The 19,561-nt window shown below is 35.4% G+C and overlaps 1 protein-coding gene across 12 annotated transcripts in view; it reads left to right on the top strand.

Moving 5' to 3' along the window:
• The window catches only part of LOC115223431 (E3 ubiquitin-protein ligase HUWE1), a 153,958-nt gene that overhangs the window by 30,497 nt on the left and 103,900 nt on the right, over window positions 1-19,561 (top strand). For 11 of the 12 annotated variants that reach the window (XM_029793970.2, XM_029793977.2, XM_036512617.1 and 8 more), the window contains exons 2-4: window positions 1,667-1,754; window positions 14,829-14,927; window positions 18,511-18,630. In XM_029793970.2, coding sequence (XP_029649830.1) covers window positions 1,710-1,754; window positions 14,829-14,927; window positions 18,511-18,630 — 264 coding nt within the window. In that variant the 5' untranslated portion in view covers window positions 1,667-1,709. Of the gene's footprint in view, window positions 1-1,664; window positions 1,755-14,828; window positions 14,928-18,510; window positions 18,631-19,561 lie in introns of all 12 variants that reach the window. The other variant, XM_036512614.1, reaches the window with a different exon arrangement.

The following is a 19,561-nucleotide window of genomic DNA, read 5'->3' as shown; positions in this document are numbered from 1 at the left end:
GCAAAAACTAGTATGTATTGAGCAGCTGGGGTCAGTTAATACTTGAAATGATTTTGAGCATTAATGGTGTTTAACTAAATTTGGAAGAGCTCAGTAATTTGAGGTTAAAATTTCCAGCTAAAATATTATTGATACAATGACTAATTTTTGCTAAATATATATTTCATATAAAATATTCCAACTATATCAATACATCACTAAATTTGTATTGTTTGTTAGCAGTTTCATTAAGTATTTTCATTAAATTTCCTTAAACATTAAAAAGCAGTAACGATACAAAAGAGCGAAGGAATTAGTTTTTTAAAATCAAGATTGATTATATCTCTTAATAAAGGCAGTGAGCTGACAGAAACCATTGAGTATGCCAGACAAAATGCTTACTAGCATTTTGTTTGTTGCTACGTCCTTAGCTCAAATTTCATCATTTCAGGGTCAATAAAATGTCAAGTGCTGGAGTTGATGTAATCGACTTCGCCCTCCCCCCATAAAACTGTTGGCCCTGTGCCAAAAATTGAAATTGTTAATTATACCTTAATTTTATTTTAGAAATTTACAGTGAGGGTCACATTATCAATGATTTTTTTTTTCTGAAGAGGTCAGTAATGTAAGATGCTGACCCTTGCCCTAGGTCATTTGTCTTGTGTAAAAGTCACAACAATACCCACTTTTAACATCCTGTTTTGTTGGTTTGCCTAGCATATATAACTGCAGATGTGATCGTCCCTTCATCAATGGACAACCCTATTTGTTGATAAAGCTGAAATGTTTTTTGTACAGTGTCTAAAAAGACATTTTAAATAAAGGGTCTTATTCCTTTTTACATACTCTGGTGCCTTTATACATACATACATACAAATACTGAAATACCTTTAAAAACTGCATTCTGGTTAAGATACAGGTAATATGAGGAGCCCATTCGTGCTCTCCAGTAATTGATAATTTTAGGTAGCTTCCTTACATCTGTTCTATTTACTACAAAAAAAGAAAAAAAGAGAAACTGAAATATCCTGTTACTTTCAACATTTTGTTGCATTTACTGCACTTTATTTTTCATTCTCAAATACATCAAATTTTCTTCTAATTGAATGTAAAATTGGTACCTGTTTCTTTCAAATACATATAGTGAAGTTATTGAGAAAAAATGTCCAGAAAACTCGTAGAACATAAATTTTCACTTTATAAAAATGTTAGCCAATGGTCTGTCAAATCCAGGAGTCTGATATTGAGCATAATATCACAAAATTTTATTTTACAGAATATGAGATAATTTTGTTTTCTCTATGGCATAGAAAAATGTTAACTCTTTTGATACTAATACATCTGTGGATGTTTATTCTGTGATAAAAACTTATAATTTTAAAGTGATCTAATTTGAAACCTTCAATTGAAATTTAATGGTAATTTGTTCTGAACACCAGCTTAATAATGACAGAATTGAAACAAAGGCAAAGTACTTCATTAAAAATATGGTATCAAATCATTTAAAGTGCCATCAAAGGCCTCTTTATTCTCCTCTGCTTTGGAATTTAGTGGATTTGTAATTTTAGTGACTTCTAACAATTGGGCATGTTTGATTTCCGACTAGACCAAAATCCGAATAGATCCTGTATTTTCCTTTTTCTGCTTCCTCCTACAAAAACTAAACTATTTGTTGTTTTGCTTTTAGAACACATGAATCCAATGATTGACGATCAAACTGTCGATTCAACATGAAAATTGATAGGACCAAGTTGAAAAAGTCATCAACAGATGTGGTAAGAAAAGATTTTGTTCATTTAAAACTGATTTCAAGTATTCTAAGTTCTACAGTAGAAATATTAGTTCTGAAAATATGTATAGGCTTCTTCTTATTTCCTTTTTTTTAAAATTTTCTTTCAACATGCCGGTTTTAACACTCAAGTGCTTAAACAAAATGTTATGTCGACTTCCTATTCCAACTTAAAAATGAAAGCTTACAAAAACCTACAATAAATTAAATTGTTTTCACAATTGGTATTGTTATTGGGATTAAAACACTCCTGCATAAATATAAATTTCTGAATAAGTTTAACCCTTTAGTGTTCTGATTATTCTATCAAACATAATTCTTATTGATTCACATTGATTTGAATTAATCATGCATTATCTCATATCTTCAAGATCTTGATGGTGTAATTACCTAACGTAGAATAACATTGTAGGGCAGGTGTGAGGGCCTGGATCTGGTCAGTTTGAACATAAAACAGATTAAATATTTTGGCCGGATATGGCCGGTTTAAATACTAAAGGGTTAATTCTGTGATTTGTACAGGTCTTCAGATCATTAACACATGACTGTTATAGTTGACAAGTTTATTTATAAATGGGAAAGAATGAGGTGCTTGTATAATCAGATAGGCCTTATTTTCACAATGTCACAAACAACCTTTATGGTTATGTCTACCTGACAATATTCATTAAAAATTGCTGTGGGGGAGATGGACAAAAATCCATTCCAGAGATGTACTTTGTATGATGACACAGTCATCCAGATAATTTTCTCACCTCTCGTGTAGTTTATCAGATCTGTTGTTGGCGGCATCTGTATGGCTCGAGAGACAAGTATTGGTTTTGAAACCAATTGGTCAGTTTGGATTTGAACTGCAGCCCAACCTGGAAGAGACAACCACCTCCTGTGCTCTTCACAACACTTAAGTGATTTTTCTGGAATGCAGTCTTGGGCCAGGTAGATGGAGATTTTTGGTTACCAAGTTGCTAGATCTGAGTATTGTGGTCCAAAATGGTACAGAACAATATATTTGTCTCCAGTTTGATAGCAAGAGTTACCAGAAGGGTATGGAGTTGGAAACCAGACAGTCTGTTTTAAATTTACAGTGCAGTTGTTTGCTCAAAACTGGAGATTCACCACCTTGAACATAAACCCCACACCAAATACTGACAGCTAAGACTTGTGTCAGGCAGGATTGTGGAATCCTTTCTTGAGAAGTGAGTCACATGAGACATGACTGTCATCAAACGGGCCACACTACTAAAAAAAAAAGTTATTTGGGTACCATTCAGAAAGTCCTGCTCGCCACAGTTTGTCAATTGACTGTGTTGGAGGTTTCCTTGATCATTTATGATTGGAACAAAGGCTTGCAAGATTGATTTGATTGCTTTGTTCTTAGACTTTGGTAATTAATATTCTCTGAGGTTAGAGAAGAATTTAGTGTTGACAATATGGTTTTTGTTTCTAGAAGAACTGACGACGACGTGTTTGAAACCTTTGTATTGTGTGTGTGTGTGGGGGGGCTGGGGCTGAATGAATTTAGACAAGATATCAATTGAACTTTATGCATTTTTTTCTTTTTGTTTTTGTCTTTTTTTTTAATGCTGGTGTGACTTAATCTTTGGAATTACAATTGGTGGGATTGTTGTCTGTCTGTCTCTTTCTGCCTCCACTATGCTTTATAAGTTAACATAAGCATGATGGACCTTTGTACTGTTAGTAAAATCAATGCTGATTGGTCTGACCTATGACTTGCAGGAGGTAGTGAGCCATAGGACTTGCTACATACAATTCACAAGCTGGAAATGAAAGGAAGACTGCCTATGGCTGTGTATATTCCTGGATGAAATTCTAGGACTTTTTTTTGTATTAAATGTAGTCATGAGCATTAGAAAGCTACTTAGAACGACCAGCTTCTGAAGCACAGATGAACCCTGTGTTTCTTATATTATGAATTTAATTCTTATACTATTTTTAAAGCTGTATCACTATTGATTTTTATGAGGCACCAGTACATGGGGAAGAACATTCTGGCACCCTCTCGAAAATGGCATCTTCCTGAATGTTGTACAAATCCAGGAAAATGCTTGTTCATTGTTGGCAGATGGCCTGATAGGTTTCTAGTATAACAGTATGGATCATTTGTTAGGTAAACACTGGTGTGTGTTGTTTTGTATCTGTTTGCCCTCCCCCCTCCTCCACCAATTGATGACAAGTAGTGTTGTGTGTTTATAATCCCTGTAATTTGGCAGTTTGGTAAAAAAAAAAAATCAATAGAATAAGTGCCAAGTTTAAATAAATATATATATACATATATATATGCATATATATGTGTGTTTGTGTCCCCCTAGCATTGCTTGACAACCGATGCTGGTGTGTTTATGTCCCCGTTACTTAGCGGTTCGGCAAAAGAGACCGATAGAATAAGTACTGGGCTTACAAAAGAATAAGTCCCGGGGTCGAGTTGCTCGATTAAAGGCGGTGCTCCAGCATGGCCGCAGTCAAATGACTGAAACAAGTAAAAGAGTAAAGAGTAAAAGAGTATATATATATATATATATATATATATATATACATATATATATATATATATATATATATATATATATATATAGTTAATCCAAACAAGAAAGCACAAAAAAACACAACGCGAGGACGTGGAATATGTATAATATATATATATATATATATATATATATATATACTGGGGTCGATTTGACTAAAATTCTTTAAGGCGGTGCCTTGGTAAGGCAGCACTCTAATGACTGAAACACACACACACATCTCAAATTAAGAGGAGGGAATCAAAAGTATTGTGACCATCTGCAGTTCTGAGCAGGTGTTGCTACACAATAGAAAGCAGGCTATTCATCCAAAGAAACGACTGTTTGGAGAAAGGGGGAAGCTTTCCTGTAGGAAGCATCTGGGCTGATCTCCATAAAATTGTGGTGGTGGGGGAAGTTAGACTGTGAATGCCATCAGAAAAGAAAAGCTCTCCGGGTTTGGGCAATTGAAAATAGTTTTCAGTGTGCATTCTGCATGATTGTGTTACACAGAAAACAGAGTTGGGATACTTTACAGCTTTCCATGTAAGAAATATTTTTTTAATACATACATTTTAATTTTATAAAATACTTTCTCACGTTTATGTAGTTTCCAGTTATTTTAGTCCCTGGCAATTTTAATCTACTGTGAATGGAAATTTCTGAATTTCCTTGTGTGTGTGTATTTTGTTTTCAACATTTTGATCAGTTCAATATTTCGTGCTGTGTTGCATCTATTCTCAATGCAGTCAAGTTCAATTGAAAATGCAGTAATATGCACAATTTTTTTTCTTCCTTTCAAATACAATTCTATTACATATCTCAGCCGAATATTGGTTAGTAATTCATTTTATATTGAGACATTATTACAAAATTTAATTTTACATTTCACTGAATTTACCTGTAGTTTTGAGACATAAATACAACTTAAATAAATACAAGTTATGTAATAACTGTTTGTTTTGAACACTACATTTATTTATTAACTCAACAACAAAACCAATCTGTGTTTTTGATTAATTTAGAATTTAAGTGAAACACAAAAAAGCTTATTTTCATGAGATTATATAAGGGGATAAACATGGTGAGTTGATAGTTTTTGGAAAGGACTTTTGCTTTAAGTCAATAGCTGGTTTGTTGATTGGTGTCTCATCTGATGAAATTGTGATATTGTGTCATCATAATTTAACCCCTACTTTCTGTGCCGGTATGGGTCAGATGGTTTGACAGGAGTTGGCAAGCTGGAGAGCTGCCAGGCTCCTGTTTGTTTTGGCATGGTTTCTACAGCTGGATGCCCTTCTTAATGCCAACTATTTCACAGTGTACTGGGTGCTTCATGCATGGCACTAGCATGGGTGCTTCATACATGGTACCAGTACAGGTGTTGAATGTGTACAACCGATGCTTGGGTACTCATCTGAGGTTGTGGAGGTCTTGCCCATTGATTTGGGCTCAGCACGTTAACAAAGCGCTTGGCATGTTGGAGATTTAGCACATTGGTAGTATAAACTGTTGAGTGATAGCCTAACATTGTAATTATAGATGCTGGCATAACTGTGTTGTAAGAAGTAAGCATACCAACCACATGGTCTAGGGTTCAATCCCACTGCGTGGTAACTTAGGCAAGTGTCTTTTACTTGGGCCGAGCAAAACTGTGTTAGTGGATTTGGTAGACAGAAATTGAAAGAAGCCTTTTTATAGGTGTGTGTTATTGTTTCATTGCCATGACCTTGTGATAATTGTAAACAAATGTCACCATCATACAGGTGGTGTTCTTCATTTCCAATCCACTGTGATGACCTGTCTAGTCATAGGGAACATTACCTTACTTGTAAACAGGTGAGGATTGGCAGCAGGAAGGGCATCCATCTGTAGAAAATCTGCAACAAATCCGTTGGGCCCATCCAAGCATGGGAAAGTGAACATTAAACGATGTCATGTTGGGAAATCATTCATCCAAAATGTTCTTGAAGATGTCTGAAGCCCTAATGTTTTTGTATTGCTTTGACTCTTGAATAGGATTTAGGACTTGGGTTTTGTTGTCAAATTATTCCTGTTACAATTGAGATGAATCAGATAATTTACAGTTTTTGTTAATATATTTTCTGTTGTCAATGAATCTTCCTGCTTCTTTATAAAAATCATTCACAGCCATCACGAGGATCAATCAGTTTGCAAATAGTGTATAAGAAGCATCGTGGGATAATTTTTATCTGTAAATTAATATCGATTTTTATTTTCTTTTGCTTATTAAAAAAATGTGAATGATTGATTAATGTTGAAGGATTCTTATTTGAAACTCTTGTCATTTGGTTAAAACACGAAAATAAAACAGACTGAATAGAATTGTGTCTGTCCTGCTGACAATTATATTTGCTCCTGTCATCTTGGGTTTGTTTGAACAAACCAACCCGTCAATGTTTTGTATCTTTTTGAACCTCTCATTGGGAAATAAATATATTTGATCAATAAGACTGACTGATTGATTTATAGCGGCCAACAAATCCCTTATTTTAAAACACTGGCTTAATACCAGCCTTTGATGAAAGGATGCTTGGATATCTCTCTCTTCCCCTTGCTCTCATCCCTCATGCTCTCTCTCTCTTTCTCTCCATCCCTCACTGTCTCTCCCTCTCCCTCACTCCCTCTCCCTCACTGTCTTTCCCCCTCCCTCACTCTCTCCCTCACTGTCTCTCCCTCACTTCTCTCTCTCTCCATCCTTGCTCTTTCTCTTCATTCCTCTCTGTCTATATCCTTGTCCCGCTTTCTCTCTGCCTCTCCCTTTCTTCTATCCCTCTCTCATTTTGTGATTAATTAGAATCAACTATTAACATCTTGACAAGGATGCAATCCAATAGTGACAGCAGATCAACACCAACTACAGCCAAGACAACAATGTCCACAACAAAAACAGTCCTCAACATTGCAATCTCTCTCTCTCCTCCTCTCCCGCCCTCTCTCTCTCGCTCTCTCCTCCCCCTCTCTCTTTCTCCCTCCCTCCCTTCCTCCTCCCTATCTCTCCTCTCTCTCCCTCTCTTTCTCTTTCTCCCTCTCTCTCCCCCTCTCCCCATTTTTCTCTCGTTCTCTCCCCATCTTTCTCTCCCTCCTGTGTGTTCATACTCATACCACCATTCCTTATCTGTCAATGTCTGTGTTGTGTATTTGCACTGCTGCTTATTTTCCTCCGGCTGTGTCTCTGTGTTTTATGTATAAGGTCTTTCTATTTTACTTAATATATTATGTTCTTTGTTATTTAGGTGTGTGTGTTTCTGTGTACATGTGTTCAAGTATTTTTCCTTAGTTCTCGTGTGGTAGTGTTTAATAATTTTATATTATTCTCCATTTATCATCACTGGCTATGAAAAAAAAAAAAAAAACTCAGTAGTAAACTGTATGCTTACCCCACTCTCTTTTCTCTTTTTTCTTTTTTCATTCCGCTTCTCTTAACATCTTACATATAATCACCGTGTTTCTGTTTTTTATTTTTGCAATTCTACATTTTTCTAATGGATTGTCCCTCATAGTTCCCTCTTATACTTGTATTGAAGGAGATTTGGTTACTATTTCTATCAAGCTAAGTGACTATGTAGAAGCTCCCTTGTTGACGAAAGATAACTGTTACCATCCCAGTTCACTGATAGAAACTTACTGTTTAAAATCATCATTTAACATCCACTTTCCATGTTGGCATGGGTTGGACAGTTTGACTGAAAACTGGTAAGCCAGAGAGAGAGATTAAAACTTTCCATCAAAATTTCATGTTAAATTCTGTTCCAAACACCAGTTTTGAAATGCCAGCTATTTTACTAAATTCATCATTATCATCAAACTAGCAGCATAGCCCGGCGTTGCCCGGGTATGTAAGAGCCCCTAGTAGGCAACGACTAATCCCAATCTAGTCCTTTCCCTCTAGGGAACGAAGGCGCATGTGTAGGTTGCAATGTCTTCTCTTCACTCGAATACTTCTGTGTATACGATGTTTCTAGCTGTCCCTTTGGGTGAAAACATGAAAACATCATTGCGCCTCCCAACGCGTGAACAGCCCACGTACAACCCAGAAAATGTGTTGCATATAAAAAGCTTAGATTCTCGACCCCATGTCGAATTTATCGATTTTTTCAGAACTGGGGGAACTTTTCAAAATTTTCACTGTGTTAGTTTTGAATTATGACATTGGGCTATGTGTGTGTCAAGTTTCATCAGAATCGGTTGAAAGCCGTGGTCAGAGTGAGATACAACCTGACAGACACACACACAGACAGACAAACTGCCGTTTATATAGAGAGAGATTTCATTACGGCAAAGCCAGTGTATATCAATAGAAATTTGGTAACAAGTCAGAAGTGTGTCTTGATGTTCTATATTATGTTGAGAATTCCTTTTCACTGCGGTGCAAAATTTGCTGATTTGTAGCTTAACATCTGCCTCTGTAGCTGCTCCATTGCTCTTGAGGTGTCTGAAAGAATTGATGAGTTTTATTGAACGATGAGGGGATTGCATCTGATGAATTTTGTTTTTCTAGAGTTACCATTGGTTAGTATCTCTCAAGGCATCTTTCAGGCTTTGAAATGAGGTAGACACTCCTGAAGAATATATCTGACATTAGAACTATCGTCAGCATGATCTTCATCTGTTATTGTAGGAGTTGGTTGTCAGGAATTTCTTTGATTTTTGTTATCAATAGAAGTGCAGAGGATACAGTTGAAACAATATGAATAAAAAAAAAAAAGGTGCTAGGATGTCTCCTTGTAAAAACCCCAAGAATGTCAAAAACTTCTGTCCCTACCTGTTAAATGCACCTTACTTCAACTGTTTTCTATTAACCATCATTTTTGCATCTAGTATTTCTTAAGGATTCCTTATTTTGGTAGAATTTGTTGGATCTTAAGTTCTGTGAAGCAATTCAAACTGATTTTGAGAAACTTATGAGTAACACATAATTTGTCTGTCAATATTTTACCAGTTCTTAAGAGTGGTGAGCTGGCAGAATTGTTAGTTAGCCTGGCAAAACACTGCTAATCCTTTTGACTGTCTTTACATTCTTGAGTTCAAATTCTGCTGAAGTTAACTTTGCCTTTTGTCCTTTCAAGGTCAATGAAATAAGTATCAGTTGAGCTGGCCTTGTGCCAAAATCTGAAGCGAATATTTTACTGGTTGAGGAATTCTTTCTGAATTCAGTCTACTTTGTATGGAAAAATTTATTCCAACCTCTTGCTGGATATAATTGTGATGTTACAGATCTTAGCTGCTAATCTAATATCTCTGTATCTCTGCAGTAAGTTCAAGTCACTCCCCACTTTTTTTTTAAAGGAAAGAATAATTACAGCTTTCAGTGCATTGATTGGAGATGGAGAAAATTGTCATTAAATTCTAGTTTTCCAGGTGCCATGAGGATATGTTGTCCAGTCCAAGGGTCTTTGTTTTTTTTTTTTCCTATCATTTTAGCCCAAACTTCTGTTCTGCTGCTGCAACGTTATCCACTTTGATGTTCAGTTAATAGCTTATGATAGCTTGTATAGGTTTATCAGTAATGATTGGAATTTTCCCAAGAACATTCTGAAAGTGGTCTTTCCATTGGTTGAGATGATTCTATTATCATGTGGTTATTAATTTTGTCTTTTTCTTGCCACAGACTTCATTAGCGGTCTGCCGAACTAAATAGAACTGTTGATCATCAGATAAACCTTAGCTTGAATTTAGTTTCGTTGCTCCATCTTATTTGTAGCAATAAGTTCTTTTTGAAGATTTCTTCTGTTTTGATATATTGTTGTACGTAACTGTCATTCTAGGTTGTTTGCTTGAATTTAGATCTAAGAGGAACAGAGCCTGAATCTACATCATGACGTGATGTGACAGAATTGTCTGAAGTAGTATCAGAAGAGTTCAAATCCGTTTTTGACCTTCATGTCCTGTTTACATATTTCCTTATTGTTTGTCAAAATATTCCACTCATATGCAACTACAAAAGAAAACTGAAAGTATGATGTTTACTTAATGTATTTATGAGAAGAAACCTTATATACACTACATATATTTTAAAATATAACATTCAAATTGGATTATATATCCTTAAATCCTTAAAATGTTTTAGCCCGGAGGCCGCGGCCATGCTGGGGCATGTTGATGATTACTAAACTTATCTAGATGTTCACAAAATATGTGTATATATGTCTTAGGTGTTGTTTCCCTGTGTGTTGGTTGTTTTTGCGCATGCTCACTTATTAAATGTCTTCATATATCTTTTGTCTTTGAATGGTTTGACTATTTCACATTATGATCATGTTTGTGTTCACGATTTGCTGTGTGTATGTGTTTGTGCCTTTTTGTGTGTTTGTGCCTTTGTGTGTGTGTGTGTGTGTTTTCATATCATGTGTGTCTGTCTTCTACATGCATGGTTTTCCATTTCCATAAAAAATGACACTAAGTTTCTTTAATCTGTTCATATAAAAAGGGACAATATTGTTCTATTTTGAGAGTTCTAGGACCCAGAAATGTTTGGAATTATTTTAGGCAAAAGAGCTTTTGCATAGGAGATTGGTTAAGATATTTTATTATTGTAGGATATTGTTTTCTCTAAAATCCAGGATGGACTGATAGATTTAGAATTCTAGTTTCATTAAAATAAAAAGGAAAGCAATACAGTTTAAGGTCAAACAAAAGTATGTAATAAAACTTCTGTGTGTCTAGTGGCTGAGTTACTTTTTGAGTGTTGGGCCACATGGAAGCAATGCCCAAGACCTTTGACATCTCGTGCTTGAGAAGACCCATCAAGCCGAGCAAAATTGCAGTCGTGGCAGATGCTGGTGGCATGTAAAAGCACCCATTACACTTTCGGAGTGGTTGGCATCAGAAAGGACATCCAACTGTAGAAAACTATATCAAATCAGACTGGAGTCTGGTGCAGCCTTTCAGCTTACCAGCCTTGGTCAAACCGTCCAACCCATGCCAGCATGGACAACGGACACTAAATGATGATATATATATGAAACTTTGTCTTTTTTGCTTTTGTCTTCCCCACCCTGCAGCCACACATTATAGAACTTTTGTTATTCATTTCTGTGGGCTAGGGTGCATAGACTTTACACTAATTTATATAGTGATCTGTGTCCTGAAGCAGCAGTATTTAGAATATGTAATTCATAGCTATTTGCAAATGGTTTCAACAACACTATGAACACCATTGTCAGTGGATGTCAACTTCCGTGGAAAAACCCACACTGCCAGTGGTTGAATAACTACTTAGGAAGTACAAAAAAAAAAAAAAAAAAAATCAAGGTAAAAGAGACACTCTGGAAATTTGATATGTTAGCTTTAGTAGAGACAGATTTGTCTCTTTAATAGTTTAGTAGAGTTGTCTAAATCTGGTCAGTTCTAGCTTGTACTCTAGTACTTAAGCATTCAGATTTCTTGGGCATATGTAATGCTTATTTAATATATTTGCACCTTTTTTTTTTTTTCATTATTAAATGTGATAAATGAAAAGAAAAATTGCTGTGTGCTGAATGAGACTGAATTCTGGATGTCAAGTGGATGATGAAACGTAGAATTTTTCTTTTTTGTCCACAAAAAAAGTAGAGGTTTGTCTTATGCGAGGGTGCATTTTATATTATGGCAAATATGGTATTCACATGGGTTAAGATTTTGATGATAATGTTGTTTATTTTTAGAAAGACATTGTAGGGTAGGTGTGAGAAGCCAGATCAGGCTAATTTGAATCTAAAACAATATTTTGGCTGGATATGGCTGGTTTAAATGCTGAAGAACTACATTATGTATCTGTGTGATATAGGCAAGAATTTCTAAAGATGGATGGTTTACTATCAGATGCTGTTTATATTGACATGGCTTCACCCTTTAGCATTCAGATTATTCTGTACTTCCTTTTCAGTCATTGTTTTTAATTAATCAGTCATTGTTTTGTAGTTTTGAAATTATGACGAAGTGACTGTAAATGTTATAGCATAGAGGGGTAGATGTGATAAGCTGGATCTGGCTGGCCAGAAGATAAAACAGATAGCACTTTTGGGCTAGATATGGCTGGTTTAAAAGTTTAATCAAACATTGTCTTGTAGCTTTAAGATTTTGAAGATGTTATTGTTTACTTTTAGAATGACAATGTAGGATATGTGTGGGAGGCCAGATCTGGCCAGACTGAACATAAAACAAGGTAGAATATTTGGGCTGGATATGGCTGGCTAAACTTTTTTTGATACCAACCTGCTTGAAAATGCTCCTGGTTTTATAGTACAAATTTTTTGTTTTTAAATAATCTTATTCCAAACACCAGATTAATAATGAGTTATTTTATTAATTTTAACATTACTTTCAAAATGAATTGAAATGTATTTCAACAGAAATATGGTAGCAAAAGGGTTAAATTTATTCCAGTGGTTTGTTGTAATTGTTGTTGTTGTAGCTTTGTTTATCCAACTTCTATTTTCTTAAAAAAAATTTTTGGTCTGTTGTAAAAATATTTTAATGCATTCACAGTTATGTAAAGTTGTACTTAGGAAATTGAGACGTTTTCTGTTTAGTTTTATTTCTTTGTAATTGATTTCACCACTTGTTTGAATTCAAACAATGCAGTGTATCCTGTGTGTGAATGAGAAATGGTGCTCAGTAGTTCTTTTAGGCATCCACAGAATGCATTAACACCAAGTAGCTGCATGTGCGTGCGCGCGCGCGCACATACACACACACTGATTTGCATAGTCTTAATAGATTCCGGCACATTCAAATCTGCCAGAATGTATTAAAAATAATTATGCAAGTCATCATTTTGATTCTATCAGTTCACCATTCATATTATTTACCACAGACAGTTTACTCAATAAAAAAGTACTTCATCCAGTGAGAGATAAAAATCATTTAATGTACACAATTACAAAAGAGCTGCTCTTTTTTTTTTGTTTTTTTTTTTGTTTTTCTTATCGCCCGGCATCCTGGTTTTTAATTACATGTAGCGTTATGAACTGAGCTTGAAAGTATTCTTGTACCTACATAGCCTGTTGTATAATCGACAGTTTAATGTATCTTAAAGCATGAAACTGTTAGTAGCTCCTTGGTAATTGTGTAAATGATATATATATATTTCTTTACTACCCACAGGGGGCTAAACACAGAGGGGACAAACAAGGACAGACAAACGGATTAAGTTGATTCTATCGACCCCAGTGCGTAACTGGTACTTAATTTATCGGCCTTGAAAGGATGAAAGGCAAAGTCGACCACGGCGGAATTTGAACTCAGAACGTAACGGCAGACGAAATACGGCTACACATTTCGACCGGCGTGCCAACGTTTCTGCCAGCTCGTCGCCTATATGATATATATATATTTATATATGTTATTACATAGCCCAAGTTATATTACCAGCATTTTGCCATTTCTGTTTGATTTCTATGAGTTTCATTTATCCTTATGACCTTTAATTTTTATTCAACATTTCTCCGTGTAGAATTTGTAGCTAATCTTTGTGATTTGTATACGTATTAAGCTATTGAAAGCCACCCCTCAAAGAGGAAGAAGGTAGATTCGATTAACTTGAAGGAAACAGTTTCAGCCATGAACTGATCAAATTTTCATTGACCAAAGATATTTTTGGTTAAAGACTAAACACTTGCTTTTAATATTGGTAGAAAAAAAATCAATAAATACATTTCATTCTGTAAGTCCATTTTGACAATAAGTCTGGTTTCCATTGCTGTTTTGCCTTATGGCCTGTTGCTGCATATATTCCGATTTTCATTGTTAAAGATGACAACTGTCTGCTGTCAAATATTTTCTTGGCTGCATGAATGAATATTAAATTTTCATATTGGCTTTTGACATCCTTTGCTTTCATACTTCATTTTGTTGTTTGCTCTAGAACCAATTATAAATACAGGTTTTCATATGACAAAATTAGATTTTTATTTTAAAATTTATTCAAACTGTAATAGTTTGAAAACAAAAAAAAACAATTTTTCTTTAAAGATATCGCATTTCTGTACATTCCTTAATTGGGTACCTTAGCATTTCAACTCTACACAAATGTCTTTTGATTTTCATATATATTTTCATATTTTACTTAGGTAGAGCAATACTAATAATCTGGTGCTAAAACAATTTACTTCATCTTCAAAATAAAGCATTATTTGAGTACAGAGCATAATATAAAATTAAACAAGTGTCAAAGGAACAGGAAATTATGCAGTGAACTTCATTAGCTAACAACTGTTTCAACTATTAGATGCTGTGCATTGGGTGCTGGGCACTTGTGTGTCACCTTATAGCTTCCTCAGAGCTATAAGATAATGCACAGTAACTCAGCTTTGTGTGCACTGCATCTTATTGAAGAAACAGCTGTAAGCTAATGTTCATTGCATAATTTCTTGTTCCTTTACCTTTATTTAATTTCGTGTATAACAAAAGTCAGTGTGGGGATAAGAATATAGAATTTCAACCCTTTTGAGATGTAAACCTAATAAAAAATGCTCTGGCCATTACTCTGGCTACTCTAACTTTATGTGAAAATTTTATCCTTTTGTTTTTTTCAGCCTGCTGACTGTAAGGCACTGATTGAAAGATTAAAGAATTGTTCTGAAGATGAACTATTCAGTGAGTTGACCCATATAAAGTCATGGACTTATGGGAAGGTAAGATCTTTTATATTTTGCTTAATTTTTTTTTCTTGTTGTTTTAATATCTTTAGGCTTTCATTGCAAAGTTGAATGACAGAATGTTATCTACCCTCCCTTTACAAACAGATACTATTTTGGGGATAAACACTTCAGTTTTATCAATTTCTATATAATTTTAGCAATAAATATGGCGTAAATACTGTAAACAAGAAATAGTTGAATAAAGCAAAAAAGTGATAAAAGAAAAAAAAGCAACATATAATGAAGAGCCAACTGTTTAACCCCTTAGCGTTCAGAATACTCTCTTAAATGCAATGCTTTTTGAATTATTTTGTGACTTCAAGATCTTGGCAATGTGATGGACATTGTAAGGTGTTTGTGAGAGATCAGATCTGACTGGTTTGAGCATAAAACAATATTTGAGCCTGGTGTGGCCAATTTAAATGCAAAAAGAGTTAAAAAAAAAACAAAAAGACTACATTGAATATTGGGAAAGTTAGCCATGTAGTATGATTGGCTGCAATAATATATTTATATGATTACACCTGTTTCCTCTGGCTAATGCCACTTTTCCTCTTTGGAACAATTTTTGAACTGTCCCTTCCCCCCCATTTCATATGTGCTCAACAGTGTTTTCATTAAGAGTAAGATTTGAAAAATTTAGCATTTAAACTCTTGAGCATTTAAACTGGTCCTATCTGCCCAAATATTTTATCAGATCCTGCCTCTTGCTCCTATGCGACAACATCACTCTAAAAATAAGCAGTCGTTCCTTTGAAATCTTGAAGCCTGGAGAAAATGCATGATTAATTCAAAACAAACATTACATTTGACTGAGTCACCTGAATGCTATAGGGTTAACATCATGTAAGCCTTGTGATATTTACAGCTTCAACCACTCCAATTGTTTTAGTTTCATTTTCACTATTATGGACAGAAATACTGATGTTTGTGTCATCTCTCGTAAAATTGAACCACTCATTTTTTTCCCTGAAAGAGAAACCGTTCAGATTTATCTTTAACCTTAATTGTTGTCTGTCATTTAGTGAAAGATGGTGTATGTGGGTCATAAAAATATAATGTAAAACTCTGTGCTGAAAGTCAATAATTCTAATATACTTTTGATAGCTCAGTATAAGAAACTAAATATATAAACCTATAAGATTAAGATAGGGTAAAACCACACGATATCTGGATTAGTTTTCAAGTATTTTTCCTCTCACAAATTAGCTTGTTATCTAGGGCACAGCAAAATTTAAGTTGTCACAAGATCTCATGATCAAGTCTTAAGTGGTTAAATTAAATGTTTAGATAGCAGTAGTTATATTATTAAAGCCTTTTGAGAGAATCCTTTATCATTGACAAATTTCTGCAAATGAACTCATTAGCTCTCTCTTGTTACTGACATTTGGCAATGGTTACTATATTAACTTAAGTATCTGATAACTCATATTAATGATTGAATATATATTCATATATGGTTTATGATTTATCTTGGTAGTGTAACTTGACACTCTCACATTCAGTTTTACATTTAAAACTACAACCAATTACAGGCATGGCTGTATGGTTGAAAAATTCAGTTCTACTGTGCAGCACCTTGTCATCTGCTATAGCACTAGGGTTACAAAAGACTTGTGGTTGGATTTGGTCAATAGCACCTGGAAGAAGCTTAGTGTGTGTGTGTATCATCACTGTTTTACCACCTACTTTTCTATGCCTGGGTCAAACAGGAGTTCATAGGGTAGAATTTTCTCTGGTTGGTTGCACTTCTGTTGTGAACCTCCACTTATTTCTAAGTGGAGTAATAATTGCCCAGTCTATTGATCAGCAAGCATCTTAAGTCGCGTTTGCCCAGAGAAATGGAAGCAAGCAACACCATCTGAACGTACCATTTTGTTTTGAAAGATCGTGCAATGTCTGGACAAGTCATGAAGGCTTTGGACATTCTTTCACAATAGACTACTAGTGAAAGACCCCATCAGCAAACACGTGCAAAGACAAAAGAAATACAGACTCTCTCATATGCACACAGATGCATACAATTATACATATGATAGGTTTTTCTCTTATACTCATATATGTACATATGAACTCAACCTCTCCTCTCCACACCACTGATGTTATCCAAGGAAAGGCAAATGCCGATAGTTTGACATCAGTGATATTGCAACTCAGCTGAGTGAACTGGAGCAATGTGAAGATAAAGTGTCTTGCTCAAGAACACACAGCCCGACCCATGAATTGATCTCACTACCTCATGATTGTCCATGTGATGCTCTAACCACCGAGCCATGTGCCTTCACAAATAATTGCAGCTAAAGCTATAACGTATGTGTAAATATTCTTTTCTACTCTAAGCACAAGGCTCAAAATTTTTGAAGAGGGGGCTAGTTGATTAGATCGACCCTAGTATGCAACCAGTACTTAATTTATCAACCCCAAAAGGATGAAAGGCAAAGTCGACCTCGGTGGAATTTGAACTCAGAATGTAATGTGTAAATATTGAGTAAACCCTTTGCATAGGAAAAGCTGAAGGTTTATTATTTATAGTCTTCTTTGAAAATTATCATCCTCCACCACCAAAAAATGTGCACATGTGCACCCCCCCCCCAATAAAACACCTACTTTCCAGTTTGATAGGATTTGGGTTGGAAGGCTGCCTCATGCTGTACTGTCTCAGTTTTGGCATGGTTTCTTTGTCTTCTTAAACCTTCTAATACCAACCACTTTTCAGTGTGGCAGCTGGACCAGTGAGGTCAGCCTGCAACTTAAAGAGCTCTCATGACAGGAAGGCGATGGGTGAAATACAGGGGGGGGGGCGGATAGGGAGATGGTTTTAGACAAGGTGATGAGAGAGGGTGAAGTATTATGAGAGGAATTGTGAGAAGGTGGTTCTGGAGGAAATAAGGCACTGTTGGTGGGAAGAAAGAGATGTGGAAGGGATTAAGGGTTGATGTGAGGAGTTAGTGGGAAAGATAGGGAAACAGTTGTAAAGACTGAAGTAGGTTTTGTTGAGGGAGATCCAGTTACAAGGATGAATAATAGTGGAAGGTATGAGAAGGAAACACAAGAGGAACAACTGAGGGTCATGAGGTGTATGTGTGAATGTAATCTTCAATCATTTCACTTCATATATTCTAGTAGCAATTGCAATGAACCCTTTTTTTTTTTTTTTTTTTTTTTAATAAATAAAAGAAGGGAAGTGGGTTTGAACTTAGCACCTCTGAGTTTAATGGGCTAAAGGAAAGCAGACACAACAGTTCATGGCTTACTACAGTAAGCAGCAACTGCAGCACATCGGGAAGCAGCAACTGCAGCACATCGGGAAGCAGCAACTGCAGCACATCGGGATATTGATCAGAGCTAGTGTGGATGTTTGTAGCAAGACTGGACTGCACTGAACACACCAAGATGTTGGTAGCTGACCATGTTAGGTTGTCATTATTACAAGGATTATTTTTAGAATTAATTGAAACATGCTGCAGTACGTTTTGTCTAAATCGTTCTATATAGTCTGGAAAGAGTTTATCTAACCAGTAAATATAAAATTTATAAGTTTTTTTGTTTTAGATTAACTGTTGTTTTTATTTTACAGTGTGAACTCTACCATTGGGTAGATGTTTTGGATAAATTTGATGAAATCTTGGAGAAAGCATGCCAGAGCCATTCTTCCAACAAATGGACATTTGCTTGTGATGTTTTGGGCAATGAGAAGGTAAGTGTGTCGCTCATGGGAAAATTCTTTTAAAATGTAAATTGAAACTAGTGCAGGTGTGGCTATGAAGTTTTCTTGTAAACCATGTGGTTTCAAGTTCAGTTCCACTGCATGATACCTTGTGCTGTGTCTTCCTCGACCAACCAAAGCTTGTGAGTGGGTTTGGTAGATGGAAACTGAAAGAAGACCGTGTATGTCTCGTTCTGGTCTAACGACTCTCCGTGTTTGTTTTTGTTCGGTTTCCTTGTATGTCTCTACTGTCATGTTTTTGTTCCCAACTTTGACCCTCCGTAAATCCTAAATTTTTATCTTAGAATTTATGGGAGCAACTGTCTTTGAAGTCTCATGTTGTCGTTAAATGCTAAAAATGAGGAGTAGATAAGTAGCTGACAACTGATGAAGGCTCCCTTTTGTGTGTTTACTTGCCCTATTTTCCATTTTCTTCTCGTTTATGTATTTCATGTTATCTGTACCATTGGTGACATCCTATGCACACAAACACACACACACACATGTATGTATGTTTGTATTTAAAGGTTGTTTGCTTTGCACCATTGCCAAACAGAATATGTGATCCTTTACATGAAAAATGAGTAACAGTCAGCATTGGGAAGGGCATTTGGCTGTTTTAAAAAATGTCTCTATAACACATCCATCTAATCCATGGAAACTGATGTAAAAATAAATTAAATTATAACCATCAAACTGGTTTCTGAGTATGAAAAACTTTCACTTTTTAAATGCTTCGAGGTTTTCCTTTCCCAATCTTGATTATCTCCGGTAGCATTTACTTTATTGGTTAGTTGAGATGCAATCTCACTTGCAATGTCTTTATTTACTGGCATAAAAGATATGTTTTTATCCTATAGGCTTGACTGCTATTAAGAGTTTGGAGGTAAATCCATCATTTTGCACCAGCTTTGATAAAGTG

The sequence above is a fragment of the Octopus sinensis genome, linkage group LG23 (genome assembly GCF_006345805.1).
Source record: "Octopus sinensis linkage group LG23, ASM634580v1, whole genome shotgun sequence".
NCBI lineage: Eukaryota > Metazoa > Mollusca > Cephalopoda > Octopoda > Octopodidae > Octopus > Octopus sinensis.
Note: the sequence above shows the minus strand (reverse complement) of the source record. Positions and strands in the feature narration are given on the sequence as shown.